Below are 14,916 nucleotides of genomic sequence, written 5' to 3' on the forward strand. Positions count from 1 at the left end.
ATATTTTCTTTCTATTCATAAGATAAGATTAATTCAATGGTAAAATTAGCTAAGATACTTGTGTTAAAAATTAGTTAAAAAAATATTGAATTTACATTTTAGAACTAAGGAATTGAATGATCTCTTATGTAAAAATAAAGTGGAAGCATACATTAGAAAGAGGCAACATTGGAGGTAAGAATGACATGATATAAGGTATGAGTTTCTTCACTTATTTATTTGATTAATAGGGAAGTGAATTTTGAGAAAGAAATTTTAATAAGATAGGAAAAATTTGTTTACATTTATTTTCATGCCTTTGATAAATATTGTTTTTATAAAACTTATTTTTATTAGAGTCATATATATATAAAAGTTATATTTCTTAAAGTTTATAATAATAATATTATACGTTGGATAACCAGGAGGTTTTGTACTATAGCTAGCGGAAGGAAATTATTTTGAGATTAAGGTGTACTTAGAGTTTATCTTGACTTAGAAATGAGTTATTTGTTAAGAAAAAGGATATAAGGGAAGAAAACTTTTTTTTTTTTTTTTTTAATGTAAACAAGCAATATGGTTTTATAGTTATTGCGCCTTGGAACATTTGCGATGGTAGAGAGATAAATAGTTTAGCGTCTTAGCTTTGAACAAAGATCCAGATCGCATATATATAAAGAGAAGGGAGTAAGAGTCATAAGAGACACTAAGATATTTGCATGGTAAACCCTTAGAAGGTGGAAAACCACAAAGCCAGGTGCAATTGAAATGTCCACTAGTGTTTTTGTTGAATACAAAGGATGTCCTTTTTCAGGCAAGGCATTGGCTCAATGTAGAAAAATATTGAGCGCATTACATTGTTGAGGTTGGAGGAATCTAGTGATATGAGAGCTACTCTCAAGTGAACGTTGGCCTATTCATTTGGTTGGTAGGAATGTAGTCGGACGACAAAGGTTAGAGGGACCACCGAGCAACGGAGGTTGGAGCGATCATAATCGGCGGGTGATGAAGGTAGGAGGGACCGAAGGGTCGGAGGGATTAAAGTCGGCGGGAGATGATGGTCACAGGGACCCTTAGTCAGCGGGCGATGATGGTCGGAGGGATCCTTATTCAACGAGTGACAGTGGTGGAGGGATCGTATTCGGCAAGCGATTTAGGTCGGAGAAATCATAGTAGGAGGGCGATGGAGGTCGAAGGGATCATATTAGGAGGGTAATGGAGTTCAAAGGGACTGTAGTTAGCGGGTGACGGAAGTCGAAGGGATCGTAGCCGGCGAGAAACGATGGTCGAAGGGTCAAAGTCGGCGAGTAACGGTGGTCGGAGGACCGTAGTTAGCCGGCAACGGTCCGTAATCGGTGGGTGACGGAGGTTGGAGGGACCATCTGTGATGCCGTCCCGACTGCTCCAGGTTCGTACAGACGAAAATGGCAGATTTCTTCACAAATTTCTTCAGTTCGTCCAGTACTAAATCCAGTTCGTACAGATGAACTGCACTAAAAAAAACCAGCTTTTTGAAGGGTTTTACACCATCATTGGCGATTGATGAAGGTAGGATGGACTGTAGTCAATGGGTGACATAGGTCGGAGAGACTAAAGATGGTAGGAGACAGAGGTAGGAGGGATCATAGTTAGTGGGCGACGATGGTCAGAGAGATTCATAGTCGGCAGGGGATGGTGCTCGAAGGAATCATAGTCGGAGAGTGACGAAGGTTGAAGGGACTATAGTTGGCGGGCGACGGAGGTCATATGGATCATAATCAGTGGGGGCAGTGGTTAAAGGGATCAAAACTAGTAGGCGACGGTGGTTGGAAGATCCTAGTCGACGGGCGACAGTGCTTGAAGGGACCATAGATGCAGGCGACGGTGGCCCGAGGGACCATAGTAGGCGGTCAATAGAGGTGATGAAAGTCGGAGGGACTGTAGTTGACAGGCAACGGTGGTCGAAGGACCAGAGTTAGTTGATAATGGTTAGAGGATTATAATCGGGCGACGAATAATGTTATATGAGAAGTTAATGTTATATGAGGAAAAGTAACTAGTGATATGAGGAAATGAGAAGGTTGTAGGAATGAAGTCAAGTAGAATTGGGTTGTTCATAATGTAACAAACTACGTGCTTGGAGAATCAAAATAAAAAGCTAATTATAGTTAAAATAGTTGATGGTGGAAAAAAATGTGTAAGAAAAGATTAAAAATAATAAAAAATTATTATAAAATGCAGTTTACACCTAAAAGTTAAAAAAAGGGAAAAATATAGAGGGGCCCATTGTGAGTCTAAGAAATCAATATGTGATGCAAAGAATTTAATTTTTTGTTATTTATATAATATATTAGATATTAAGGAGAGCCAAAGATGCATGTATAAGTTAGGCAATCAATGACATAAGAGAAATAAGAATCATTAAGCAAGAAGATAAAAAACTTTTCTTAGAAGACATTCAACATAGGTGGATGAGATACTTCGATAAGCTCTTTAATGAGCACTGTAAGAAAATTAAATTTAGCGACCTTAGCACCAGAAATGAAAATAGAGTTTTTTATTTTTATCGTCGTATCAATAAATTTGAAGTTGAAAAGGCTTTAAAGAAAATGAAGAGTGAAAAAGCATTGGGACTTGATCATATTTCAATAAAGGTGTGGAATGGTTATAAGATTAAAGAATTTCTTATCTTAATATATTTTAATATTAATTTGAATACTAAAAAGATGTGATATGAGTGGATGAGTGCTTTGGTTCATATTTTTAAGAATAAAGGTCATGCACAAGAGTATGTGAATTATAGATGAATTAAGTTAATGTATCCTACATTAAAAATATGAGAGAGAGTAATTAAGCTTAGGTTATGCTATGATACTAATGCTTCTTAAAATCCATTTGGATTCATGTCGGCTGGGTCTACTACAGAAGCTATACATTTGTTGAGAGGTTTGATGAGAAGTGCATAAAGAGTAAGGATCGTCTTTTGCAACAGCCCAAACTCTTAACTATCGAGATATTGTCCACTTTGGCCTAAGGGCCTCACCATTTTGTTTTTTTGGTTTAACTTTTTAGGAGATCACTCTTCCCAGGATTTCTTCGAGATGAGAATGCTTAACTGCAAATTTTTTTAATAAAATTTCAATAATTACACAAAAAAGGCACCTCAATGTTTAAGAGCTTAGCTTCTTTTTTACTTAAGGGGTTTGACAATCTCCCCCAGTTAAGTAACTGACGTCCTTGTCAATATTTTTATCCCAGAATCATCCACAAAGCATATAAGATTTTAGATGTAGTACCTACAAGTTCAAGTTGTAACTCCCGCCGCGTATCATTTTTTCCCATACTGGGTTTAAAAGGCGGCTCCCATGGCTTAGCATTTTTTATTGTAGGACACTTTATTCCCATCTTTTGGTTGGTGCATTGCTCCGATACAAGAATCTAATTTAGAAGAATTCTTTCTTTTAAATTCTGAGGCGTCACATATTTTATCCTATATTTTTTGCTTAAGTCATGGGTGCTCTTACTAGACATTTATTAGAGGAAGTGCCTTGGTGTATGCTTTTTGTTAATGATATTCTTCTTGCTGATAAGACTATAGAGGGAGTTGAAGAAAACCCTGAATTATGGAAGTTAACCTTAGAATATAAAGTTTATCGTTTGAGTAGATCTAAAATCAAATACATAGAGTGTAATTTTTGTAATAATATATCTAGTGGTGGGTGTGATATATGTTGTCAAGAAACCCAATTTTAATTTGGTTAGCAATTACGAGTTTTAGTGTGCTCAATGAAGCCTTAACGAAGTCAAGAAGTGAGCTACAAGTGAATTTTTAGATTACAAAAATTTTCTCTGGAAGCGCTGTGGCGCTTGGATTGACAGCACCGTGACATTCAACTCTATGTTTGGAAGGAAATAAGAGTATGTGATGCAGCATTGGGCGGCACCGTTATGGGGTCAGGTCTCAAGTCGAGATATTCTGAGAGAATATATATGGAAGATTGTCTAGGAGCGCAAATTCCCTGGGGAGTTGAGCGTCATGACCCTATGTTAGAATAGTGGGTTTTAAATATTAAAATATCTACAAATATTTGGCTAATCCCAATTGACCCCTAGCCTTGCCAGAGAAGAAAGAAGAAGAAAGGGGAGAAGAAAAGGAGAGAGAAAAGAGGAAGAGTTTTGAAGGCTGTAATCCAAAAATCATCATTCAGCTAGTTAAGAAAATTGTCTGGCTCGAGGTACACAACATATACTCTTTTTTCGATTTGAATTCTGGAATGCTTATACATGTATTTTTGTTGAGTTTAGAAAAAGTTTAACCGCATAACTTTTCGTATATTATTACGGCTAGTTTGTTCGGTGTGAAATTCTTAAAATTATGAGTAAAGGTGTTATTTTTGAGCCCTAGACCCCAATTTATTTGACAAAATGTGTTAATTTGGTGTTTTACATAATCCCTGAAAAGTTTACTGAAAATTTTGAGTAAGTATTTGAAAGTTGGGAAAATTCTGATAAATCTACATATTTTGGATATACATGCTTTAATTTCTTAGTTATATACTATATTTGCATTATTATTCATTTTATGGCATTCTAAAGCTCAATTATGAAAATGAAAGTATACTTTGGATTACAGAGTTGAGCCCAATACAATTATAGCTCTGTTCTGAATTACTCTGTTATGTGTTGGCTCTGAATAATTTTATGTTGGAAAATATTCTATTTTGTTATGCACCTATCACAAGCAGGTGGGAGGTGGTGAATGGGAGTTATAAGGGGAGCTTTGACACATGTACATTTATTGATTCATATTAGTATGTTAATTTAATCAAGTTTGTAAAATTTTAAATTAATTAAGTAATTTCTCTATTATTCTACCTATTCTAATTAAGACATTTGAATTGAACTCTAATATGAGAAAATGTCGAGAAGAAATATTTAAATCTAGAATAGTGGGTACATCAGCTTTTGTTGTTCAGAATGTATTAAGTATTTTGTTGAAATTATTGTATTTTGAACTATTGTTATGAATATTTAGAAGAAATATTTTGTATATATATTCTGAATGTATGTTTTATCTTATTTTGGATGATTAGATGGCTTTAAAAAATTGAAAAGTTAAAATGGGGATTAATAAATGTGTATAAAAGTACATTAAATTTCTGGTTTAGATCCCGGGACATGATAGTAGGATTGTGACGTTGGATGATCAAGGCATTAAAAAGATTGCATATTTTAGATATCTCATGTTTATTGTTTAAGGGATGGTGAAAAAATAGAGATATTATTAGTAAAATTCAAGTTGGATGGTTGAAGTGGAGGAATGCATTAGGCCTGCTGTTTGATTGAAAAGTACCCCTCAAATTCAAGGAGAAATTTTATAAGATAGTGGTGAGACCTGTAATGCTTTATGGTGCAAAATATTGGTCATTAAAAGAGAATCATAAAATTAAGTTGAGTCTTGTAGAGATGAGGATGGTTAAGTGGATGATTGGTTTTACACTTTGACATAGAATGCAAAATGATTATATATGTGAAAAGATAGGAGTAGCTCTAGTTGCAGCTAAGATTCAAGAGAGTTGGCTTAGATAGTTTGTCGTCATTCCGAAGATCCAGTTAGGAGAGTAGATATATTAGATCCAGCCAATGTTAGAAAATATAGAGATAGACCTAAACAAAATTGGTTAGGAAGTATTAGAAATGATATTTTTATTATGTTTAAATAAAAAATTGACTCGTAATAAAGCACAACGGAGAAAAATGATTCATGTAATCGACCCCATATGATGGGATAAAAGCTGGATGTTATTGTTATTATAGATTTTTAGCATTATATAAAAACCCATCACACTCATAGATTAAAAAAGATTACAAGAGACCTATCTTTTCCTTCAAAAGGAATAATAATAAAAAAAAAACATGGAGCCTAGCTTAATAGAAATTATTCTATGCTTGTTTATCACCAATTAAAAATGACAACTTCTTGATGATTGGCGAAATTATTTATACAATAAAATAGACATAAATTACATAGAACATACTTCGTGACAAAAGTTAGAAGAATCATATGACATATGAGTAGTCTTTAAGAGACATTACTAACAAACTTCTTTTCACTGTCAACTAAAAGAATTATAAAAAATAATTAATTTATGCACCATTCTAAAATGAGTTCAGGGAAAATGAGAACAAAATTTCATCATGTGAGAGATCTTACTTACCACATATAAACTTTAGAATATATTGTGAATACATTTAATTTAGCATATTCATATGCAAAATTATTTTCTCCAAATTACAACATATTATCTTGCATTTACATTACAATAATCAAAGTAATTATATAATAATTGTTTTTTAACAAAATCAACAAATAATAACATAAAACAAAATATAATGTCTTCAAACTTGTAATAAACACAAACTAAACTGTTTGATATGTTAACAATTAATCATAATCAAACTAAACATTTAAGACTTGTTATGTGAAGTGATGCAATAGAATGTCAAGTGGTGTTCTAAAAGAAATACATTGTTATGTACATTTTGGTAAAGAATGCAACAGAGGACTGAACTATTCCATGAAACAATCATAAGGTACAACTACTGGAATGTTAAATGTTATAAACAAACATACAGGATATGACAATGACAAGCTTCTATATCTTCCAATGGATGCTTCTCTGGTCAACCAAGAATCTTGATCGGCCATGGGTCAGGGTGGTTTTAGGCGCACAGGATTGAGACTTCGTTTGGGATGGCTTTCTTATTGCTTCTCAAAGCAGCTTTTTAGTATAAAAAATTTAATTTGTTATACTAAAAAGTTGCTTTAAGAAGCAATAGAAAAACCGTCCCAAACGAAGCCTGAGAGAAACTTCTCTTTGTGAATATGTTGGCTACAACCTCCAGATCCGGAGCAATCATCATGAGACTTCATGGACCTGTAGGCAAAACCTTTAACTTTGTCATGTTTTAGGATGTCATATAGACAACTACATGGCACATAGAAACAAATTACCAGTATCTAAATGCATTCATCATTGCTGCTCCTCATTATGCCTGAATCTTGTGAACCTCCTGCGCCTCCTTGGTATCATAACATCATCATTTGGACTCAAATCATCATCATTATCACCACCACCACCATCATGCAGACCCAGTAGATTCTGATCCCAAATGGTATGGCGCCCATATGATCGCCGGTCCATCCTCCAAGGCCTAGAAGAGCCTCTTGGCTCATCAAGCAACCCAATTGAGCTGCCATTAATCATACGCAGTAGTAAAAAGGTAGACAACCATGATCTACCATCCTGTGGCAGATCGTCACCACTGTCGATAACATAATCGCCAAGCACAACAGCACCAGGCATTGCTGACCTGATGGCACTGAGGATATCACCATACTCCCGCTGGTCTTCAAAACGACGCCACGCCCTCTGTCTAGATGGATCTATGTCAGTAGGTCTTGTTGCTGGGTGAACCCTTCTTGCATGTTGCCGCAGCTCCTTGTAATTGCCAGAAAATGAGCACAATTCCCGAGAGCAACTCCTCGATTTAAGGTTCAGATACTGACGTATTTCGTTAACAATCATCCAACCCGATACCGTTTCTCGACAAAGGGGACAAATCAAGATGTTGGATTCCTGCATGTTTCTGTCATGCTGGTTTCTATTGCCTTCTGCCATTGATTCAGAAATGCTGGAAACTGTCATGGTATTATTTTCAAGATGGCCCTGGTCATTCTGATTCCCATTGGAGTTTCTTCTTGCCATTGGATCTGTGAGAAAGGAGTCAGATGCAAGGGTTCGATTGGTCCTAGCCCGGTTATGTTGTTCTGTGGATGGATCAGAGTTATTTCCATGGTTTGTTCTTAATTTTGCAAACCGATCTAAGCAGTTTGAATGCCTATAACTGGTGTCACAAATGTAGGATCTGCAGCCCTTTTCATGTGACCTGCAGATTAGGAGGACAGCATTATGAGGATGGTCCAAACAGATTGGACAGGAAATTTCATCCCATTCTTTTTGTATGGCAATAATGTCTGCAGTGGTGGAGATACTACCCTTCACCTCTTCCATCTATAATATGAACAGAAAGAAGTGGTCCAAAGCATTAGAAAATGGAGTCTCTCTGGCTCAACATGGTAATCTCCAAATCAAACCACGGCATAGATTTATAGATAGCATACAAAAAATAAAAGAAAACTCAAGAACATCTACTAGTACAGCCAATAAAGCAAGCTCATGATACGAAAATTACAAATAAAAATTAAGTTGTTTGAAAGCTAAATAGCACTCATTGCTGGAAAGAAGCATGACAACCATAAACCTCCACAAATATTTTCTTCATGGCCAATTTTATGAAATTCTTTTAATCATCTGAATAGATGAGGCCGTCCAGCATAAATAATAATTCAGCAATGAAGCTCTCTAGTGAGACTTCACTGATAGGAAATACTTGAGTTCACAAGTAATCCAAGAGGAAATACTTGAGTTCTCAAGCAACCCTAGCAATAATTTATAAAAACAGTAGGAATAATGCAAAAATCTTGATGAAATCTATCCAAAATGATAGATTGTAATAATGGAATCAAAGCAAAAACAAACCCAAAGCAAGATACAATTGATCCTCAATTCAAGAGAATGATCATTCTCTCCCAATCTCTAGACGATGAATCTATTGCCCAAGACGCCAAAGAAAACTCCAAGAGATCCACTCAAAGCATGCATAACCCTCACCCTAAACAAGCCATACTATTAATACATTAATTCCCTAATTCAAACATCCTTAATTCAAATTTTCTCTCTCACCCTAACCGTCCAGCCCTCTCTTATCAATTTACTCATAGTGGGGCGCACTAGTGCGGGCGGCAAGAGCTGAAGGAGGCAGCACTTGTCTGCCTCCTGTAAACCTGAGTCGTCCTTTGGGCCGGCCGGGCCGGTTCAGGTTGAACCAGCCTAACGTTCACCCAATTGTCATCGGGACTAGTAGTTCATAATAATAGCATTATTTTAAACACTTGCATCACAACTAATTCATCCAAAAGAACACAAGCCCATCCGTGCGTTTGAAACAAATAAACAGTAATGAAACTTAAAAAGGGAAAGAATTCGATAATTACTGCAAAATGATTAAGCAAATTACATGTTTTCTGACGCTTTGATTATCATGTAGAGTTTGGTTTACTGTTGTTAGTTGTTTTGAATTACCTCTTGGGTTTGCTCGATCAATTGTTCCCAAGTTCCATGTTTTCTATCCAACCTCTAAGTTCGGGAAGTTTACTAATGTTATTGCCCTGCTTTCCCCTTCTATGTTCTGAATTGTAGACCAAGATTAACATTTGTAATCTTGTGATTCTAGCTGCCGCTACTTCAGCATACTTGCAGTTCCACATGCCTATGATTCAAATGCTTCTTATATCCTTCCTTCGACTTTTCTGATTATAGCAATGTTTGGTTGGCAGTTTCATTATTGGAAACTTGCTCTAGCTAAGTCTGTTGCATTCCCTTGGTTTTGGTATTGTAGCTGCAATCGATGAACTAATACCCACAATTCTGCCTTGTGCTGGAAACCCAGAATCGCCACATTTTTTCTAGATGAGATTGCATAATTGTTGTCTTGATGAAATCTATTGACGTTGAATTGAAAACTAGCAGAATTTGATCAGATCTTGGACAATCATGAGAAGTAACTATATTTGGGTATTTTTTTTATTATAAATAGAAAACCCCTAGGTATGTAAATACAATCTATGGTTGAATAAATTTTTGTTCCCATCTCACACTTGTGTGCATTTTTGCATATGAATTCTTCAAGTGTTTTGCAAGTTCTCATAAAAAGGATGCTTCTCCGTATGTGAGGCAAGGATTAACACTTCAGTGATCTCTTTTCTATATTTATTGTTTTGATAACAAGAATGCATCAAGTGTGTTCTATGATTTTGTAACAAAAATATCACTTTTTTATTAAAAGTTGAAAAAATATGAATTTTTATCTTTTGTGCATCCCATTTTAGGTTATCATCAGTGAACCCTAGCCCTAAGACGTCATGTATTATATGCATTCAAAATTCTACCATGTTAATTTTGAATTTCTATTGTTAATGTTGTAGGGGTTATCAGCTAAAATCTCATAAGAGCTATGGGCAAAATACATGGGTGCAAATTTACAAAACTTTGCACCAAGATAGCTCACCTAATATATAATAGTAAATAGGGACCGTTATCACAATTTTGAGACATTTGGTTTTGCAATTTAAGCCACCTAGCTTATTCCTTCAATGTGGCAACATGAATAAAAAAAAAAAAAAAACTGATTTTTTGAGAAGTTTGTGATCAATACCACAACCTTTAATCAAAGTTAAGCACCACAACAAAAAAATCAGCAATATCAAGTGTGAAATGCTTCAAATAACTTTAATCGAGAAGAAAATTAACCAATACTTACTTAAATGCAGAGGTTACATCTATTATTTGGGAAAAAAAGTCATATTACAACAAGTCAAAGCTATGAAAAAATCAAATATCTGAAAAAAAAAACCCCTAAACACAAACTAATCTAAATGTATAAGCTTAAATTCTCTATAATTTGGGTATGATATCATGTACACTATATATTGATACAAAAGATCAGTTCCATCTACACAATTTTGACCTCTTTGGATAGATAGAACATACCACTAAATGTACAACCCATATTTCAAAATAGACAAGTCAATGGAAAACCCAAGAAGCACAAAAAAATTGAACTTCACACTCAACAATAAAAAAATTTGATCCGATTCTTAAGTTGTATTTACTCGACGAAGATTTGGAATTAGAAAGACTAAGAAGCTATTTGGTATCCAATTTCAGGCATGATTTTTAAATCCTTCCAAACAAATTTATGGGACCTTTAAATCCTACTATTTTGATAAATCCCCTTTCAACCCCATATTAGTCATTCAAAATTTACTATATCCCAACATTCACATGATTTAACGGATTAAACGATTTTCTCTCATGAAACAAATAATAAAATATTTTATCAAGATTTAGCAAGATTTAAAGTTTTCATGATGAATAGTTTTCAGATTTTAATTCTCAAACTTCCCTAATCTGAATCAAGATTTACTAAATCCTATTCCAATTAAACCCTCTTGGTAGTCAAACATAAACTCCATTGTTTCTTATTATTATAAACTATTTAAAACTTGGCACAAATGTTCTATAAATTGGAATGGTAACAAATCCATAAACCGAAATGCAAAGCTTACATGTAGATTTGTAATAAATTATCACATAACAGCATATATCTCATCGTAATGCTAAGGGGCAGTTTGGAATCCTACTTTAGGCAGAATTTAAGCATGATTCAGCTATGATCTTGGCCAAGAAAATTTTTGGGATTTCCATCCTGTTATTTTGATAAATTCCTTTTCAATCCCATCACTGATTGAATACAAGATTTATTAACTCGCATCATTTTGAAGATCTAACGAACTTGAAGATTTCTTTTCACACAAAACTTAAATCCTAAAAGATATAGCAAAATAATTTACCAGAAATTAGCAGATTTAAACATTTTTCATATTTTAATCCTCTCAAGGTTTATTTTCTGGATTTACAAGATTTGCTAAATCCTTACAAGAGAGCACAAACTACATGAAATTACAGAAATAATACCCTATAAACCGATTGAGAAAAAAAATAACCATGGTGTAGAAAGGACGCCATGGCGAAGCAGGTATACTCTACAAAAATCCCATACTTTTCTCCTGGTCCAAAATATCAAAAACCTCTCCTTGCCGGGGAAGAAATTTAGGGCAGGATATCTTGACCTAAATTTGCGAGGGAAGATGAGCACAATATAATAATTCATTCATTATTCATATATTATAATCATCTCAAAACAAATCCAATGTTAGAAACCCCATCTGATCATATTTGAATCAGAATATTCTGACCCAAAATTTCACCCCTTGACAAAACAGCAACTACTTGCTTCCTCCCCCCGCTTTTAAAACCATCATGCCCTACGATTAAAGCTTAACCCATGGATCTACATTAGATAACCTATAACTCAACCTATTTTCGGAACAAATTTCCAGGATTCAAGCATCTAAAAGAAAGGTGAATCAAGTTCAGAATTTTACAGCGATTCTCAGAGCGGCAGGTGCTTCAAATCAGCTTGATGAAAATTTCTTGCTCCTCTTCTTCTCGTTTCTCTTTCTGCACTTGTGATCGGAAGAAAAGGAAGAAAAACTCTCTTTTTATTCGCTAATTACGATCAAAAGAGAGATTAACAAAAAAAGGAGAGAAGCGCATAAGGAGAGGAGGCTCAGCAGAGATTAAATAATTACAGGTGGGGTTGATGGGTTTCGTGTTTGCGCTGTTAATTTGTTTTTCTATCACCCTCTTCCTTTAAAAATTTGCAACCAAAACCGTGGCAGCTGAGCAGCTCACGTTAACCTTCCTGGTAGATTAATGGCGGCGACCGTTGGACTTTCGGACGGTTGAATCCTCCACCTTACCATCGGACGGTTGAGAGCACTTAGAAGTTTCTTGACGTTATCAAAGAATACTTGGGAATATTACTTGTGGTCATGCTAAAAGCTTTATTTTTTGGGGTTGATTTGGTTTGCTTGAAAAAGCGAATAATATTTTAAATATATTAATTATATTATTTTTTATTTTGAAGTTGCAACAAAAATTATTATTTTTGAGGAGTTTAGGAAAATTTGAAATTCTAAAATTAATGTTGGTAATTTATATTATATTTATGTTCAATTTGCTTTGCAATGATGAATCCAATAAAATTAAATTATATTTTTATAATGTGAATTTCATCCTCGATAAGTTTTTCGTTGGTGTCGTGTTACTATTTCCTAACGAACCCTCCATATTTTTCATCCAAGGACTTGTAGACCTATACAAATCAGTGTTGATCATATGACATGCCATGAATCCAACCCTAAATAAATACTTCAGGCATTCTCCAACCCAGAATGTCATTCAAGCTTTGTAATATCGGAGAGTTTCCAACCGAGCTGCATTCAAAAGATATTTCATGTTTTTGAACAGCTCACGAGTCAATATGTGTTGCAGTCTGTTCGCGGAAATGCATTTTTTTAGGTAAAGATAATGAAAGAGTAATAAGATTATCATTATATATTCTTTTTTGGTGTTTGAAATGAGTGTCGGTTTGGACTTGAATTACTGTTTCCATATGTCTCTGGAGAGGTATTTTGGAGGTGAAAATTGGGTATTAATGGTTGGAGATATCCTTTTGCGGCTTTGGGTGCATTGTATTTTAAGGATTCCATAACCTCGCTAATTGGTTATGATGAACATATTTTACTTACATTAATCAATCAATTTATTTTAAACTGAATGTGATATCTTTTTTGTTATTGTGTTCGGAATTTTGTGAATGTTATCATCTCAATTCTAGATATATGGAGGAAGTTTTTACAATGAAGGCAGACTAGATCTTTTCTATATATGAGACACTTTAGATTGCCCTTAAGTTGCTTCTCCCATAAATATTACTAGGACTTTAGAATAAAATTATATCAAAATATTTTTAATAAAAAGTTAATTATGATAGTTTATTTGAAAAACTAATTTGATGTTATCTTAGATTAAATAATAGTTGTCGCCGTGCTAGAAAAATACGCGGCAGTAAAGTTTGTAAATTCGCGTCCGAGCGTTTGCAACGAAATTTAACAGCACAAACAGTAAAAGAGAAATACACCTAAGATTTTTATGACGTTGGAAAACCCAAAAAGGGAAAAAATCACGGGGCCTTGCCGAGTTGTAAAATTATACTAGTGTTTTTGTAAATTACAAGAAACTGATTCGTTCCACAAATCGGGAAGATCAGATTACAACTTGAAGAAAATTTACAAAGTTTTGCAGAATCCCGTCGTTTCCCGAAAATCCGGCAGAGTTCCGGCGTATTCAGACGGCGGGAAGAGCTCCGGAGGTGGTCGAGGAGGAGAGGATTCGCCTTTTCCCCTTTTCCTTCTTCTTCTCTCTCTTCACTTGAGTCCCTTTGGTGTAGAATGAGGGATCTATTTATAGTTTTTCTGGAGTGGCATAGCTTGTAAATAGGCGTGAGATCAGGGGCGAATTGGGAGTTTTTTGAATGGACGGCCGATATCGAATCCTTTGATCATGCACCGTTTATTGGGTATTTGAAGGCCTTAATGATGTCGGAATTCAGTGATCTTGAGCTCGTTGGATTTGTCTCGTCGACCCGCTCGATTCGAGTATAAGCTAGTTAAAATCGGAGACCGTTTGGTAACTCAAATTTTTTTTTGAACCTTCTAACAACGCTTCGGGTCTTTGATTCAGACCCATTTGGGCTCGGATTGGGTCGAATTTGGTGTCGTTGGGTTCGTATTTCCGAGACGCTCAGTTTGACTATAAGCTTGCTGAAATCGGAGTTCGAATGCTCTTGATTTTAATTTTTGAAGTTTCCAACTAGCTTTTTGCATCGAGATTCGTGCCTGATCAAGATAATTTTGTGATGCCGTATCAATAGTATAAGCTTTTTATGGCATTAATAATCACAAAATAAACTCATTGATTTTTGCACATGTTGATATAATTTAATACTAAGGGAGTTAGGAGGCTTGTACTATATTAATTATGGTAATTTTAGTAATAATAGTTCTTATGGAGGAGTTTGACTTTGGGTGATCAAGTCATTAATAAGAGTAAATGTTTTAGATATCTTGGGTCTATCATTCATAGTGATGGTGAAATATATGGGGATATTATTAGTCAAGTTTGATGATTGAAGTGGAGGAATGCATCGGGCTTGCTGTGTGATAGAAATGTCACTCTTAAACTTAAGGAAAAATTCTATAAGAATGTGGTTAGACTTGCAATGCTTTATGGTGCATAATGTTGGTCATTAAAAGGGAAGCAAAATATTCAGTTAAGTGTTGCAGATATGAGGATGCTATGTGGATGA

At 34.8% G+C, this 14,916-nt stretch overlaps 1 protein-coding gene across 1 annotated transcript; it reads right to left on the minus strand.

Annotated features, from left to right (window-relative positions):
* Positions 1-6,410: 6,410 nt before the first annotated feature.
* LOC110092175 lies at positions 6,411-12,353 on the minus strand. Its single transcript, XM_020816593.2, has 3 exons — positions 12,089-12,353; positions 6,974-8,033; positions 6,411-6,896 (listed from the first exon to the last, which is right to left on the minus strand). Exon 2 carries the CDS (start codon positions 8,031-8,033, stop codon positions 6,993-6,995), a length of 1,041 nt encoding a protein of 346 aa, XP_020672252.1. The 5' UTR covers positions 12,089-12,353; the 3' UTR covers positions 6,411-6,896; positions 6,974-6,992.
* Positions 12,354-14,916: the final 2,563 nt, after the last annotated feature.

This window comes from Dendrobium catenatum, unplaced genomic scaffold (assembly GCF_001605985.2).
Source record: "Dendrobium catenatum unplaced genomic scaffold, ASM160598v2 fragScaff_scaffold_665, whole genome shotgun sequence".
In the NCBI taxonomy this organism is placed as follows: domain Eukaryota; kingdom Viridiplantae; phylum Streptophyta; class Magnoliopsida; order Asparagales; family Orchidaceae; genus Dendrobium; species Dendrobium catenatum.